This window comes from Stomoxys calcitrans, chromosome 2, assembly GCF_963082655.1.
Source record: "Stomoxys calcitrans chromosome 2, idStoCalc2.1, whole genome shotgun sequence".
NCBI classification, from domain to species: domain Eukaryota; kingdom Metazoa; phylum Arthropoda; class Insecta; order Diptera; family Muscidae; genus Stomoxys; species Stomoxys calcitrans.
Window position 1 is genome coordinate 59,463,041 of NC_081553.1, and position 16,876 is coordinate 59,479,916.

The following is a 16,876-nucleotide window of genomic DNA, read 5'->3' on the forward strand; positions in this document are numbered from 1 at the left end:
TGGCAGCAAAATTAACTATTTACAGTTAGCAGACAGTGTCTGCTATTATCAGCAGATTGTTTTCTATGAGTGTAGGTAATCCATTCGAAACACATTCATTCTCACAAATTATCATCCGCGAAATAGTTGGACAATGATAACCTTTGACAGTGCCAAATTTAACAACAAATAAAAAGATTTCCATAAACATTGGCGCCATTCACTGCGAGACCAAGAATTTAGTTTTAGTTTTAATGCCATAGTATAAAAACGTCTCAATAAAACAAAAGTGTGTCTACTGTCGACCAGGCAAGAAAAATGAGGTCCCCTAACATCCTGTGGTCGTTGGGATTGACCATTTGTTTATACAACTGTTGTCTCGCGGCGGCGTTTGAATATACCACATTCAATATGGAGGCTATACGCCAGTCTAAATCACAAAATATGTTGAAATATATGAACAGACATGTGGATCCTTGCAGTAATTTCTATGAATTTGCCTGTGGCAATTGGCCCAATGTCTATCCGGCCAAACTATCCAATCTTTTGGAAACCAACAGCCTACAAAACATTCAAGCGGATGTGGATCATGTTATGCTTTCGGTTGTCAGCGATTCCAATATCAATACTGATACACCCATCGACAAGAAGGTGAAGGCTTTCTATCATTCGTGCATGAATCTACGCAATTCGGAGCAGGTGCATAAGACAAAGCTTAAAGCCCTTATTGCGGAATTTGGCCAAATGCCTGTTCTGGTGGGCAACGAGTGGGATGAGAATAAGTTCGATTGGCTCAAGACTGTGGCGGATATTGCCAACAAGTATGACATCAACATTATCTTGGGCCGATACATACGACCCGACTTGGTTGATAAGAAGAAGTATACGGTGAACTTGGATCTACCGCAATTTGGTTTGGATAAAATTTCCATGTATTTGGATCAGGCCAATGGCATGTTCATCAATGAGTATTTCATGGGCATAGCTCAGCAGTTGGGCCAATATCTCGATGTAGATGAGGCTATGGCCCAAGTGGTGGCCCGTGAGATCTTGGGCTTTGAGATGAGTTTGGCCATGGGGGCAGCCAATGAATCGATGCCATTTACCGATCAATTGCTTACAGCAGCAGAGTTAAAGGAAGATTATTCCAGTGATGTGGATATTGAAAAATATTTGACAATTGTGCAAGGCAATATGCCCAAGGGGAGAATTCTCGACAAGGCACCCGAGTATCACAGGAATTTGATTAAGGTGCTAAAGAGAACTCCCAAGAGAGCGGTGGCCAATTACATTTACTATTCGTTGATACGAAACTTTTTAATCTCTCCCCCTCCCATGTCCTATGAGGCATTGCAGGCCAGCTGTGTTACCCTGACACGAAAACATTTTGGCGATGTTGTGGACAATATGGTCTATCGCAGAACCCACATAAAGGATGCTGAGCGGGCAGTGATCAATATGGTCTATGACCTCAGGGCTGTTCTGGAATTTACCCTTCGCACCCGTGAATTTTCTTGGATAGGCCAGAGGGTACAGAAGAAAATAAACGAAAAATTAAAAGCCATGAAAGTCATCATCAAGTCCTATGAGAACAACAACAACTTTGTCTGGAAATATGGCCTTCTGATTGTTGATGTCAATGATCTCTTTGGTAATCTCAAATCCATACACTTGATAAGAGGCATCAGCGCTAGGTCCAGAATATCGGATCGCATGGAAGTCTACTACGAGGAGGAGACTCCTTTGTCCTTCCTGCCCAAATATTTGTTGGAGCACAATGCTCTGGTTATACCAGTGGGTTTCCTGCAGCCCTTCTTCTTTTGGTCTCTGCCCTATCCGCCAGCCATAAATTTGGCCCAAATGGGCTTTTTCATAGCACATGAAATAATCCATGCCATAGACAAGGATGGTGCCCAGTTTGGTAAGGAAGGTGAAATGCGATTTTGGTTTGATGGTGCCTATGCGATTCTAAAAGAGCGCATGGATTGTTTCAAGAATCAATACAAAGGCTACATCTTTGGAGGAGCCGAGTTGCCCGAATTACAATCGCAAGCGGAGAATATAGCCGATGCCAGCGGTTTGCGTTTGGCCTATAGAACTTATGTGGCATGGGAGGAAAATCCATATCGTGGCATTTCCAATAGAACCGTGGAGACTCTACCCAATATGCCTTATTCTGGAAAACAATTATTTTTCATTAGCTTTGCCCAACTCTGGTGCAGTGATGTTAATTCAGCCATGACCAATCTGCCAGTGGTGACAAATGGTGAAAATGCTCCCGGTAGTTTTAAGGTAATGGGCACCCTCTCGCATTTGGATGAATTTGCACAGGCATTCCAATGTCCCAATAACAATGACGATCGTAAAGCCAAATGTAGTGTCTACTAGGAAATGGAGAACGTGTGGATATTTTACAAGATTTATTAATTTTTGTATGAATAAAGTTTGAATTAAATGAAATAAGGGATGATTTTTTGATTTATAAAGAAACCTAAAGTAAACTTAAATCGTATTAAATTAAACAAGTAAAAAGGCATTTAGTTCTGCCGGACCGAACTTTGTATACCCACCACCTCGGGTATATATGTAAACCCCCTTCCGTCACAATCCGGTGAAAATCGGATAACTTAAGCACTCCAATTAGGTACGGACATTGAGTGACCTAATAAATATAAATCAATGTTAAATTTTGTAGAACAAAATATTGGTCTTCTTGGCAGCTATATCCAAATATAAACCATATAGGACATGGATGTCGAAAATCCTACCATAAGTCACTGCGTCAAATTTCAACGAAATCGCATAATTACTGCACTTTTTATAGAGCCAAGACTTTAAATCGAGAGATCGTTCTATATGGCACCTATAACCAAATCTGGACCGATCTGGACCAAACTAAACAAGGATAAAAAATCATCATATTTTATTATAACTCCACTACTATATCCGTAGTTATATCCTAATAGTGGCTGGTCTCGATCATATTTTATTCAGGTCCCGATAACTCATATACAAGTAACATATTCAGACAATAAGTCTACTTTTTATGGGATTAAGACCATAAATAGGAAGATCGGGCCATTTGACTGCTATATATATAGTCTGATCTGACTCCTATGCGGGTCGGATCTCGGGAGGCTTAAACCAACTCACTGTTTCAAATTTCAGCGAAATCGCGTTATAAATAAATCTTTTATGAGCTTCAGACACTTAATCGGCAGATCGGCTTATATGGCAGCTACATATAAATATAGTCCGATCTGAGCCATATTTGGGTCAGATGTCGGAGAGCCTTAAACTACTCACTGTTTCAAATTTTATCGAAATCGGATAAAAAATAAAGCATTGATGGCCATTAGACCCTTTATCGGTAGATCGGTCTATTGTATATAGCAGCTATATCCAAATATTGTACGATTTGGCCCGTTCAAGAACTTACCCAGCGTGCTTCAAAAAGACGTATATGTGCCAAATTTCAGCTCAATATCTCAATTTTTGAAGGCGGTCGGCTAGATCGGCTTAAAGCCATTCAAATGTGGTGGGTATAAATATTGCCGACTTTCGACAAGTCAATTCTCCTCCAAACATGAGTAATTTCATTCGTCCTTGTTCCTTTATCGAGGTTGAATTTTTCTTAGACAACTCTATTCTTTGGTTTTTTCTAGCCATTCGGCGTTAATAGGTTGATAATGTCACATGTGTTGATGTACTACTAGCTCTTAATGTCAAATTTAACCCTTTTTGTATTACCTCAATTGGCCGTTCTGTTTTGTTTGATGTCAACGACATTAGTCACACAACCACAATTTCATCATAGCTAATTACCCTAACGGCAAATCAATCTTTTGAAGGAAACATTGGAATTTTGCCAATCGAATTTACTTTCATTTATAAAACCTTCTTTTGTTCGTGGACCACAACCAGTCAGGTTGGCCGAGCGGTCTAAGGCGCCAGATTTAAGCTCTGGTTCCCGAGAGGGAGCGTGGGTTCGAACCCCACACCTGACAAAAAGTATTTATTTTTTAAATAAAATGAAAATAATATAAAAACATAAGAATTAAGAAAAAAAATAAAAAAACAAAAAACAATAATAAAAAAAATAAAAAAAACAATAAAAATAAAAAAAACAATAAAAATATAAAAAACAATAAAAATAAAAAAAACAATAAAAATAAAAAAACAATAAAAATAAAAAAACAATAAAAATAAAAACCAATAAAAATAAAAAACAATAAAAATAAAAAACAATAAAAATAAAAAACAATAAAAATAAAAAACAATAAAAATAAAAATCAATAAAAATAAAAAACAATAAAAATAAAAAACAATAAAAATAAAAAACAATAAAAATAAAAAACAAAAAAAATAAAAAACAAAAAAAAATAAAAAAAAAATAAAAAAAAAACAATAAAAATAAAAAACAATAAAAATAAAAAACAATAAAAATAAAAAACAATAAAAATAAAAAACAATAAAAATAAAAAACAATAAAAATAAAAAACAATAAAAATAAAAAACAATAAAAATAAAAAACAATAAAAATAAAAATCAATAAAAATAAAAAACAATAAAAATAAAAAACAATAAAAATAAAAAAACAATAAAAATAAAAAACAATAAAAATAAAAAAACAATAAAAATAAAAAACAATAAAAACAAAAAACAATAAAAATAAAAAACAATAAAAACAAAAAACAATAAAAATAAAAAACAATAAAAATAAAAAACAATAAAAATAAAAAACAATAAAAATAAAAAACAATAACAATAAAAAACAATAACAATAAAAAACAATAACAATAAAAAACAATAAAAATAAAAAACAATAAAAATAAAAAGCAATAAAAACAATAAAAATAAAAAAAATAAAAAAATTTAAAAAACCATAAAAATAAAAAAAAAATAAAAAAAATTAAAAAACCATAAAAATAAAAAAAAAAACAATAAATAAATAATAAAAAATAAAAAACAATAAAAATAAAAAACAATAAAAATAAAAATTAAAAAACAATAAAAATAAAAAACAATAAAATAAAAAAAAACAATAAAAATAATAGCAATAAAAATAGAAACAATAAAAATAAAAACAAGAATAAAACAATAAAAATAAAGATAAAAAAATAAAAAATTAATATAAAAAAAAATAAAAAATAAATAATAAAAATAGAAAAACCATAAAAATAAAAAATAATAAAAAAACTATAAAAATAAAAAATATAAGACAATAAAAAATATAAAAAATAAAAATAAAAATTAATAAAAAAATAAAAGAACTAAAAAAATAAAAAATATAATAAAAAAAATTAAAAAATTAAAAAAATTTAATAAAACAATAATAGACAAATATACAAATAAAATAAAATAAAAAAAATTAAAATAAAATAAAGTAAAACAAAATAAATTAAAATAAAATAAAATAAAATAAAATAAAATAAAATAAAATAAAATAAAATAAAATAAAATAAAATAAAATAAAATAAAATAAAATAAAATAAAATAAAATAAAACAAAATAAATTAAAATAAAATAAAATAAAATAAAATAAAATAAAATAAAATAAAATAAAATAAAATAAAATAAAGTGAAGTAAAACAAAATAACATAGGAAAAAAAACCAAAAATAAAATATTTAATATAATAAAATAAAAACAAATCAAATAAAAAAAAATAAATAAAAAGGTACCACTGCCTATACACAATTCTTGGTCGCATTTGGATCGCGATACGGATAGTGACTTTGACTTTTCCGTGTTTTTTGCTATGCTATTCTTTGAATAGAAAGCATTAAACAATGGTCTAAAGCCGGACAATATCCTGGGTAGGAATCTCTAAAAAATAACATAATAAAACCGAATATCATATACCCTCCACCATGGATCGCATTTGTCGAGTTCTTTGCGCTGTATCTCTTTTTAGGCAACCAAAGAATAATGGAAAAGAATTGGGTAATATTTCAGTCCATTCGGATAAGAAATGCGCCCTGTAGGGGCACAAGAAGCATATTCGGGGGATCGGTTTATATGGGAGCTGTATTAGGCTAAAGATCGATTGAGACCATATTGCACATATTGTATGTTGAAGGCCGTTGTACAAAATTTCAGCCAAAAGGGATAAGAATTGTGCCCTCCAGAGGCTTTAGAAGTCAAGATCACAGAACGATTCATATGACAGCTATATCAGGTTATGTATTATGTATATATTTGAACCATATTTATCGCAGTTGTTGGAAGTCATAACAAAATATTTCATGCTAAACTTCAGCCAAATCGGATAAGAATTGCGCCCTCTAGTGTTTCAAGAAATGAAGATCCAAGATCGGTTTATATGGCAGCTATTTCAAGCTATAGACCGATTTAAACCATATTTGGCGCAGTTGTTGAAAGTCATAACAAAACACTTCATGTAAAATTTCAGCCAAATCGGATGAGAATTGTGCCCTCTAGTGACTCAAGAAGTCGAGACCCAAGATCGGTTTATATGGCAGCTATATCAGGTTATGAACCGATTTAAACCATACTTAGTAAATCGATGAAAGTGTACCAAAACACCATGTGCAAAATCTCAGCTAAGAAGTCAAGACCCAAGATCGGTTTTATGGCAGCTATATCAAAACATGGACCGATTTGGCCCATTTACAATCCCAACCGACCTACCCCAATAAGAAGTATTTATGCGAAATTTCAAGCGTCTAGCTTTACTCCTTCGAAAGTAAGCGTGCTTTCGACAGACGAACGGACGGACAGACGGACGGACATGGCCAGATCATGACGATCAAGAATATATATACTTTATGGGGTCTGCATAGATGCATATTTCGAAGTGTTACAAACGGAATGACGAGATTAGTATATCCCCCATTCTATCCCCAGTTCACAGTTCAAGATAGTTAAACGGGATATTGTCCTAATTGGCACATATAATTAAATATATTCTGAACTCCCATCATATTGGGGAAGGATAAGAAGTTGGGTTAGGTTGAAAACAGGCTGTGTATATCATTCCACTATAGACATACCCCTAAGCCAGGAATATGCTTGTTGTACGCTCTAAATACTAAAAAGTTACCTCCAAAAAAATCTAAGCCGGGAATTTCGTCCTACTTGCTCCCTTAAAATTAAAGCCAGGAATACCGTGCTACTTACTACCTAATCGTTTTCCATACTACGTCTCTAAGTTGGATATTGTATGTTATTGTAATATAGGCAATGGCATAGGAAATGCTTCAACGTGCCATTATCTTCTCCACAAACTTACACTTGCCGCACCAATATCGCATAAGTGAGCTCGCAGACCTATGTGTCCCGTTATGATACCGAAAGCTACACTGACCTCCTTCTTATTTACTTTCAGTAGTAGGTTTCCCTTCTCATGATTCGGATCTCTCTATCGTCCTACCGATCGTTTCGCCGTTCCACAGTGTTACATGAGCGTTCGTCGCCCACGCCTTTAATTCGCACTTCGTCGACCCGAAAGGCTTCGGGTTAACCAAGTTTATTTACGGCATGCTCTGGCTTTCACTGCCAAATTGTCTGCTCTTTTATTTCCTCTTACTCCGTTATGACCTTACCGTCCTGGTTATTATTGCTCAGATGGCCGGTTTACTGTTCACAGTCCTCGCTTTAACACTACACCACCTCTCGCATTCCGTGTTCGCTCAGATCTCCGCCTGCAGAACCGTATTATGGTCAGGCAGTTGAAAACAGATCTAAGTCCCTGAGTAGACAGTCAATGTAGACGCCAGGCCCACTCTGACCTCAAGCTTTGATCCATCTGGCAATGCCAGAGTTCCGTCAATCGCACTCGACCTCAAGTGTTGTTTCAGGTATCTGATCGGAATACTCTTCCATTCCTTCTAGGATTCCTATCGTCGTCTTGATTAAACCGCGATGGTACCTTTACATATCCATACAACTCATTGTACCAAGTTTCAACAAAACCTGTTAATAAATGCAACTTTAATGGCCACTAGACCTTAAATTGGGAGATTGGTATATATGGGAGCTATTGTACATATATCCGAATATAGAAAGATCTCGGTCATACGAGGATTGCGTTTTATATTTCGGGATTGAACAACACTAGTCTTGCAATCTGTCAACTGACAGCTCTATCGCAAAGCTTGACATTTTTGAGTGTATACGTACTCAGAACGTTTTGACATACGAGCGCTATTTGTGTTGTTTACAGTAACTTAAACTTAAACTTAACTTAATATATCCCCCTATATGGGGGATATATCAAGATATAGTCCGATTTAGCGCATCTTCGAACTTGACCTGTCAATGGACAAAAATCGGTGTAAAATTTCAGCTGAATATCTCTATTCTTTAAGACGTTAGAGTGAGTTCAACCGGCAGACTAACAGACGGACGGAAATGGCTCGACCGTCGTAGATTTTTACAACAAACAAGAATTTATAACTTTATGAAATGATACTTTCAACTGTCATAATTTAAACTCAAATCAGTGACAAACACTGCCCGAGTATACAAAAGCAAAGGTTTAAACTATCACTAAATGACATGGTCTCATTGTTTTTGAACATTTGTATGCAAATAGGGATTTAAATGTTCTATTATAGACAATCATCATCGTGTTTAAACAGATTTCGCTAGAATAACAACATTTGTGAATTGTAACATGCAGTCAGGTTGGCCGAGCGGTCTAAGGCGCCAGATTTAAGCTCTGGTTCCCGAGAGGGAGCGTGGGTTCGAACCCCACATCTGACACAAAAAAGTAAGAATTTTTTAAATGATGGTTTATCAAAGAAAGGTATTTCAAAGATAAAATCAAGATTAGATTAATAAAAAAAGAGAAAAAAGGGGGTTAAAATGTCAATATAATAAGAGAACGAACGGGTTCAAAAAAAAAACTCGTTTAAAATAGAGTAAGCGACTTTTATCATTTAATTACAAATGAATTAAGCAATAATGATAAATTAATTATGTTTGTAATATAAAGAAAACTTAGAAAATCTTATCATCCCCATTTTTTAACTATTTTTCGATTTAATCTTTTTTTAACTTTTATTTTTTTATATTTTTCTTTGCTTTTCTTTTTTCAATTCATTATTTCTTATTTTTTTTTTTGTTTAAATTTAATTTTAATTTAATGTTTTTAAATTTTTTTAATTTTTTTTTAATATTGGTAAAATTTGTTTCTATATTAATTATTTTTGTATCCGCGTTTGTTTTTAATGGGTATTTTCCTACATATGATTTATTATTTAGTTTTTTTTTTTTTTGTTTTTAATTTTGTAATTTTTTTATTTTTTTTTTATATTTTTAAAATTTGTTCACTATATTATTTTTTTTATAAATATTTGTTCTTTATTATTTATTTTACTTAAATGCTTTTAACATTTTTTCTAATTTTTTTCATATTTTTACTTTGCTATTTATTTTAGTTATTTTTATACCCACCACCGTAAGATAGGGGGTATAATCATTTAGTCATTCCGTTTGCAACACATCGAAAGATCAATTTCCGTCCCTACAAAGTATATATATTTCGGATCGGATCAGTGTGTCTGTCCGTCCGTCTGTTGTAATCGCTGAAATTTGGCACAGATAAGTCTTTTTGATGCACGATGGTTAAGTTCTTGAACGGGCCAAATCGGACCATATTTGGATATAGCTGCTATATAGACCGATCTGGCGATAAAGGGTTTAATGGCCATAAATGCTTTATTTTTATCCGATTTCGATGAAATTTGAAACAGTGAGTAGCTTAAGGCTTAACGATATCTGACCCAGATATGGTTCAGATCGGACCGATAATCTGCCTATAAAGGGTCTGAAGCCCATAAAAGCTTTATTTATTACCCGATTTCGCTGAAATTTGAAACCGTGGGTTAATTTAAGCCTTCCGACATCTGACCTAAATATGGTTCGGATCGGACTATATCTAGATATAGCTGCCATATAGACCGATCTCCCGATTAAAGGTCTGAAACCTAAAAAAGCTTTATTTTTTAACCGATTTAGCTGAAATTTGAAACGGTAAGTTGTTCTAGGCCTTCTGACATCTGACCTAAATATGGATTAAATCGGGCAATATTTAGATAAAACTGCCTTATAGACCGATCTTCAAATAAAGGGTCTGAAGCCCATAAAAGCATTATTTTTTAACCGATTTCGCCGAAATTTTAAACAGTGAGTAGTTTTACGACTCCCAACATAGGACCCAAATATGGTTCAGATCGGACTATATTAAGATATAGCTGGCATATAGACCGATCTGCCGATAAAGGGTCTGAAGCCCATAAAAGCTTTATTACCCGATTTCGCTGAAATTTGAATCGGTGAGTTGTTTTGAGCCTCTCGATATCTGACCTAAATATGGTTCAGATCGGACTATATTTAGATATAGCTGTCATATAGACCGATCTGCCGATAAGGGGACTGAAGCGCATAAAAGCATTATTTATTACCAGATTTCGCTGTAATTTGAAACAGTGAGTAGCTTTACGGCTCCCAACATAGGACCCAAATATGGTTCAGATCGGACTATATTTAGATATAGCTGCCATATAGACCGATCTGCCGATAAAGGGTCTGAAGACCATAAAAGCATTATTTTTTAACCGATTTCCCTGAAATTTGAAACAGGGGGTAGTTTTAGGTCTCTCGACATCCGTCCCATAATATGGCTCGGATCGGACTGTATTTAGATATAGCTGTCACATAGACCGATATGCCGATTAAGGGTCTGAAGCTCATAATAGCTTTATTTATTACACGATTTTTTTGAAATTTAATATCCAAAATTCAACAATGACTTATATTAAGTAGACCACTCAATGACCGTGCTGAATTTGAGTGCATAAGTTATCCAATTTTCTCCGGATTGCGACGAAAGGGGGTTTACATATATACCCGACGTGGTGGGTATCCAAAGTTCGGCCCGGCCGAATTTAATGCCTTTTTACTTGTTATCTTTCAAAATTTTATTTGTTAGGTTAGGTTGAGTGGGTTGCCCCCCAATGGTGAGTTCATTCGGAGGCCAGTTTGGCCCATGGTGGTACCCTAGAAATAAAGGGAAGAGAATGAAAATGTGAGACCTCGGTTTAGACGTTATAGACGAATAAAAAAAACGGGAGGGATGAAAAAACGCTCATCCTCACCCAAGAACGGATGTACCTACGACGGAGCTTATGGAACCATCCTGTTCCATTAACAAATCTCAGGAGACCTACCAGAAGTACGAACGCAAGTTCCTCCAGATCGCAGAAAAAATGGCTCCCCAGAAAGAAGAGCCTAAATCCAGCAACTCCCTCACCCTCCTCCGGTCGATGACAGGCCAGAGCGCCTTTGCAGTCCGGCAATCATCCAACCATGGTGTTCAGTAGCTCAACAAATGGCACGTAGGCACGACCAATGACTGGTCCGCCCGGCGCAGACGAACCCCTCCTGGCGCACTCGTCCGCCCTCTCATTTCCTAGAATCCCCACATGCCCAGGGAATCCATGTCAGCATCAAATCGTGGGCCCGGAGCCTATCCAGGGACTCCAAACCATTCGCCACGCATCTCGATCTCACCATCCTCGATCCCAAGGCCTTGAGCGCCGCCATACTGTCCACATAAATTCTGAGTTTCGAGGGCGGTAAGCCCCTTACAAGAATTTCTCTTGCGGCCACTGCAATGGCACAGACCTCTGCCTGAAAGACCATACACTCGTCCGACAGTCTCAGAGACATACTGATATTGAGTGCATCAGAGTAGACTCCCAATCCAGTTCCTGACTACATCTTGGAGCTATCGGTGAAGAGCATTCATCCGTTCATCACTCCCAGGAAAACGGGTCGCAAATGCCCTCTCCACAGTCGGCACTGGTGCCCGGTAGTCGGAGATCATCCTCTTTCCACCCCCGTATCCATATAACACCCAAAGTCGAACCTTCAATGAATTTTCAGCATGCCGAGCCTCCACAGCCTAAGCGCGACCTTGACAGCGCATTTCCGAAATAGGCCTCAATTGGCTGCATATCCAGCATCACTTCCAGGCCTGCCTGCCTGTGGTACGGATCTCAGTGCCCCTGTGACCCCGACGCATGCCAGTCTCTGAACCTTTTCGAACTGCCTCTCACGCGTGCTCCTCTCTACGGTCTTCCACCATACCAGTGCTCCATAAGTCAGTACTAATCTCACGATGGCCGTATACACCCAATAAACCATCTTGGGGGTTACCTCCCACTTCCTACCTAACATTCTTTTGCAGGAGTAAAAAGCGCACGATCCCTTACGGCTTCTTTCCTCGGTGTTCCGCTGCCAGGACAGTTTGAGATCGAGGGCTTCGCCTCCTTCGACACCCGCAGGGTGACCACGTTCAAGGACGGGAGTCTGAACTCCGGTATCTTATATCTACAAGTGAAGAGCAGCAGCTCCGTCTTGTCTTGGTTGGTCCTCAACCCATTTCGGGTAGCCCACCGTGACAACCTCCTCAGTGACCCTTCCATGATCTCGCTGATCGTCGACAAAAACCTGCCTCGGACCAGCACGACGTCGTCCGCATAAGCGATAATCCTCGTGCCCTCCCCACCGAGATCAAAGAGGATTTCATTAATCACGAGGTTCCATAGAATCGACGAGAACACCCCTCCTTAGGGTGTTCCTCTGGTCACCCGCCTTCTGACCACACTGTCTCCCACTTTCGCATTAATAATCCTGAAATAAAGAATATTATTGGTCCACTGGGAGATTATGGAATGAATCGCCCTGCGGTCCAGTGCATCGACTATCGATCTTAACTCCACATTATTAAAGGCCCCCTCAATTTCTAGAAAGCCAACAAAGTGTACTCTTTCTGTCGGAGAGACGTCTCGACTTCATGCACCAACTCGCGAAGGGCCGTTTCCACCAACCTGCCCTTGTGCCACACTGAAGTCCTCCTCTCACCTCTTCTCGGAAAATCCGCTCAAGCCAGGGCAGGGTGACTCAAAGGGACTCCGTCAGGTCCAGCCGACTTAAATGGCCTAGGAAAAGGCTCCTAGGAAAAATTTATTTCAATACTTCCATCATGATCCCTAACAAAAATCTATCTCAAAACTTCCTTCCAAAGACACCTTTTATATTTTTTCCCCTAATTTAAACTGATTCGCAAGTCTTTACTCCTCATTCCACAAAAAAGTTGTTCTTGTTTTATTTCAAATCTCCACACCATTTTCGTAGATGAAAGAAATAAAAATAATCAAGGCAAATAATCTCTGCAGCCTCCCTAGGCACCAAGCCTAAGCCAATCTGCCCTATTCGCTAAATAACAAAGTAACACAGGTATGGGATTACAAAGGTGAATGCAACCGGAAGTAAAATAAAAATGTCGAACAATGGTAATGGCACAAAACACGTTCTACTTTCTTTTTGCCGCCTATCCCGTACAAAAGTAATAATAATAGACCATGGTAAAAATTGCAAATATTTCTGCTCCAATTCGGAGCCAGACAGAAAGAGTTCAGAAAAACACACAATAAACAAAGCACCAACCTCCGGAATTGCATTGGCATATAAATGCGAATGTGTTACCGCAGCATACGACGTCACAGTTCAGGGCAACATCATGGCAATAGGGAATAGAATAGAGGGCAAACATTTCGGGCGGGAGCTCATGTGCGTTTGAAACCCAGAAGTGAATGGCTTCGCAACTCCCCTGTTTTACCCTAAATGGTACTCCACTGAACAATTATCTACACAAACGTTAATAGAGGAGAAAATAACAAGAGCCAAGAGACTAGTGGCAAAGGACACAGGATTATTCCTTCCTTATGGGAGTGAAAAAACAATGTCTGTAAGGCAAAAGTTGTATGGTTATGCAGTAAACGAGGCTTTTGCTATTGTCAAGGGTTTTGTCAGCAGTATGTAATCGAGACAGTAAGCAATTACTCCAAAGTTGGAAAGCTCGTAGCTGTAGTGTTATGAAAATAGAAAATAAAGATGAATTTAATTAATATTTAGCAGGGTGTACACTCGATCAATCGGGTATTCGCGAGCTTTCAAATAATCGAACAATAAACCGTTAATCGATTAATCGTTTCGATGTTGAAAAAGCTAATAAACGTATGAATTCTGATCCATTTACTCTGTTTACAATGCAAATCGACATACATATAATAGTCTCAAAAAATTCTATTGTTTTATTAGTTATATTATATGAATAATTGGTTAATCGATTTATAGACAACCTCTTTTGATAAATCGATTATAATTAAATAATATTAAAGACTTAATTTTTATCAAAAATTTAATTCTTATCGAAAAATTTAATTTTATTAAATATTTAATTTTTATCGATTATTTTATTCAAACCAAAAATTCCATTTATATCAACATTTTAATTTCTATCAAAAATTAATTTTTGTCCAGTTTCGTTTTCAACAAAAATTTCATTAAATCGAAAATTTAATTATTATCAAAAATTTTATTTTTTCAAATATTTAATTTTTATCGAAAATCTAATTGTTATCGAAAATTAAATTTTTATCGAAACTTAAACTTTTATCGAAACTTTAATTTTTATCGAAAATTAAATTTTTATCGAAACTTAAAAGAAATAGAAAATTTAATTTTTATCGAAAATTTAATTTTTATCGAAAATTTTATTTTTATCGAAAATGTTATTTAAATCAAAAATGTAATTATTATTAAAGATTTAATTTCTATCAAAAATTTAATTTTTATCGAAAAATTTAATTTTATCACAAATTTAATTTTTATCGAAAATTTCATTCTAACCGAAAATTTTATTTATACTGACATTTTCACTTTTTCAAAAATGTAATTTCTTTCGAAAATTTCATCCTGTCAAGTTTGATTTTTAACAAAAATTTCATTTATATTGAAAATCTAATTTTTATCGCAAATATAATTTTTATCGGAAATTTCATTTCTATCAAAAATTTTACTTTTAACTAACATTTCATATTTATCGAAAATTTCATCCAAATCGAAAATTTCATTCAAATGAAAAAATTAAATTTTGTCAAGAGTTCAGTTTTTGTCAGGAGTTAAGTTTTTGTCAGGAGTTAAGTTTTTGTCAAAAATTCTTTTTTTTTATCGAAAATTTCATTTCACATTAAAAATAAAATTTTTATCGAAAATTTCATTATTATCAAAAATTTCATTATTATCAAAAATTTCATTTTCATCAAAAATTTCATTTTTATCAAAAATTTCATTTTTATCAAAAATTTCATTTTTATCAAAAATTTCATTTTTATCGAAAATTTCATTATTATCAAAAATTTCATTATTATCAAAAATTTCATTTTTATCAAAAATTTAATTTTTATCAAAAATTTCATTTTTATCAAAAATTAAATATTTATCAAAAATTGAATTTTTATCAAAAATTACTTTTTTTCAAAATTCATATTTTTATTTTATTTGATTATTGTTGATCTGTTTTTTCATAGTTTTTTTTTTGTCTATGTGCTTGAAATTTCAAGATAATTTGTTTTTACCACAGGGATAACTACCAAACCAATGGTTGCCCAACTTCTTTATTAATTGGCAACCGTGGGTGATATAAAACCGGTTTTGGTTTTAAATCAAAATGTTTTCAAAAAAAAAAAAATTCTTTTAAAATAAATTTTTCAAAAATTTAATTTTTATCAAGAATTTGATTTTAATCAAAAATTTTATTTTAATCAAATATATAATTTTTATTAAAAATTTAATTTTTATCAAAAATTTAATTTTTATCAAAAATTTAATTTTTATCAAAAATTTAATTTTTATTAAAAAATATAATTTTTATCAAAAATTTCATTTTTATCAAAAATTTAATTCTTATTAAAAATTTAATTCTTATCAAAAATAAACGAAAATTTCATATTTATCGATAAATTAATTTTTATCGAAAATTTCATTTTTATCGAAATTTAATTTTTATCGAAAATTTAATTTTTATCGAAAATTTGATTTTTACGAAAATTTTTATCAAAAAAAACACAACATTGCGGCTTCTTGTAAATGGGCCGCTGTATATGCAAAATAAATGCATTCGTAGAGACATATGCTAACAGCTCATAAGATCAAGAGATTCGACAAGAACTATCTTTTGCGATTAAGCAACCACATCAATCCATCTGTAATAAGCATATTACAATACAACAAAAATCATTTTCAATAGAAATTAATTCATATCACTCAATTAAAAATTAATACATATTACAAATTTAATTTTTATCTTTTTATCAAACATTTCGTTTTATCGAAAATTTCATTTTATCGAAAATTTCATTTTTTCGAAAATTTTATTTTTATCAAAAATTTAATTTATTCGAAAATTTAATTTTTATCGAAAAATTTTTTTTTATCGAAATTTAATTTTTACCAAAGAAAAAATTTAATTTCATCAATTATTTCATTTACATCGAAAATGTGATTTATACCAAAAATTTCATTTGTATCGAACATGTCATTTTAAATGTCATAACAAAAATTATATTTTTATCGAAAATCTAATTTTTTCAAAGTTTTAATTTTTATCGAAAATTTGAGGTGGAATACAAAATTTCGTTTAAATCGGTGCACCCATCTCCGAGATGTGGCGTTGTGAAAATTGTGGTAAGGGGGAGGCCCCCCCTTCGGAAATAGACCATCTATGAAAATATCATGAAAATCATGAAAGTCTATACGGAACAGAAAAACAAATAAACAAACAAAGCGCAACAATTTCATTTTTATACAATAGATTTCCAACAAATTCAATTATCATTGAAAATTTCGCCAAAATTTTATTTTTGTGGAATGAAATCAAAATCCGTATAGAAAAATGTTGTCAAAACTTCATTTGTATACAAAATTTGATAACATTAGATTTTCATAGCAATTTTTATGGAAACAAATTTATTTCAGAACATTTCGTCTAAATTTTATCCAACTGTGGGTTCTGAATTTTT

General features: G+C 33.5%; 2 protein-coding genes and 2 non-coding genes across 4 annotated transcripts in view; 3 read left to right on the top strand and 1 right to left on the bottom strand.

Annotated features, from left to right (window-relative positions):
• Positions 1–16,876, bottom strand: part of LOC106088278 (myosin heavy chain 95F) — a 168,585-nt gene that overhangs the window by 104,214 nt on the left and 47,495 nt on the right. The gene's annotated exons all lie outside the window — the stretch shown is intronic.
• LOC106088272 (neprilysin-4-like) lies at positions 288–2,367 on the top strand. Its single transcript, XM_013253698.2, has one exon. The coding sequence runs from the start codon at positions 298–300 to the stop codon at positions 2,365–2,367; it is 2,070 nt and encodes a 689-aa protein (XP_013109152.2). The 5' UTR covers positions 288–297.
• Positions 3,903–3,986, top strand: Trnal-uaa (transfer RNA leucine (anticodon UAA)). Its single transcript has one exon. It is a non-coding gene; the product is annotated as a tRNA-Leu (tRNA).
• Trnal-uaa (transfer RNA leucine (anticodon UAA)) lies at positions 8,625–8,708 on the top strand. The gene has a single exon. It is a non-coding gene; the product is annotated as a tRNA-Leu (tRNA).

Coding starts and splice junctions, on each gene's coding strand:
- LOC106088272 (XM_013253698.2), top strand. CDS start 298: ATGAGGTCCCCTAACATCCTGTGGTCGTTGGGATTGACCATTTGTTTA.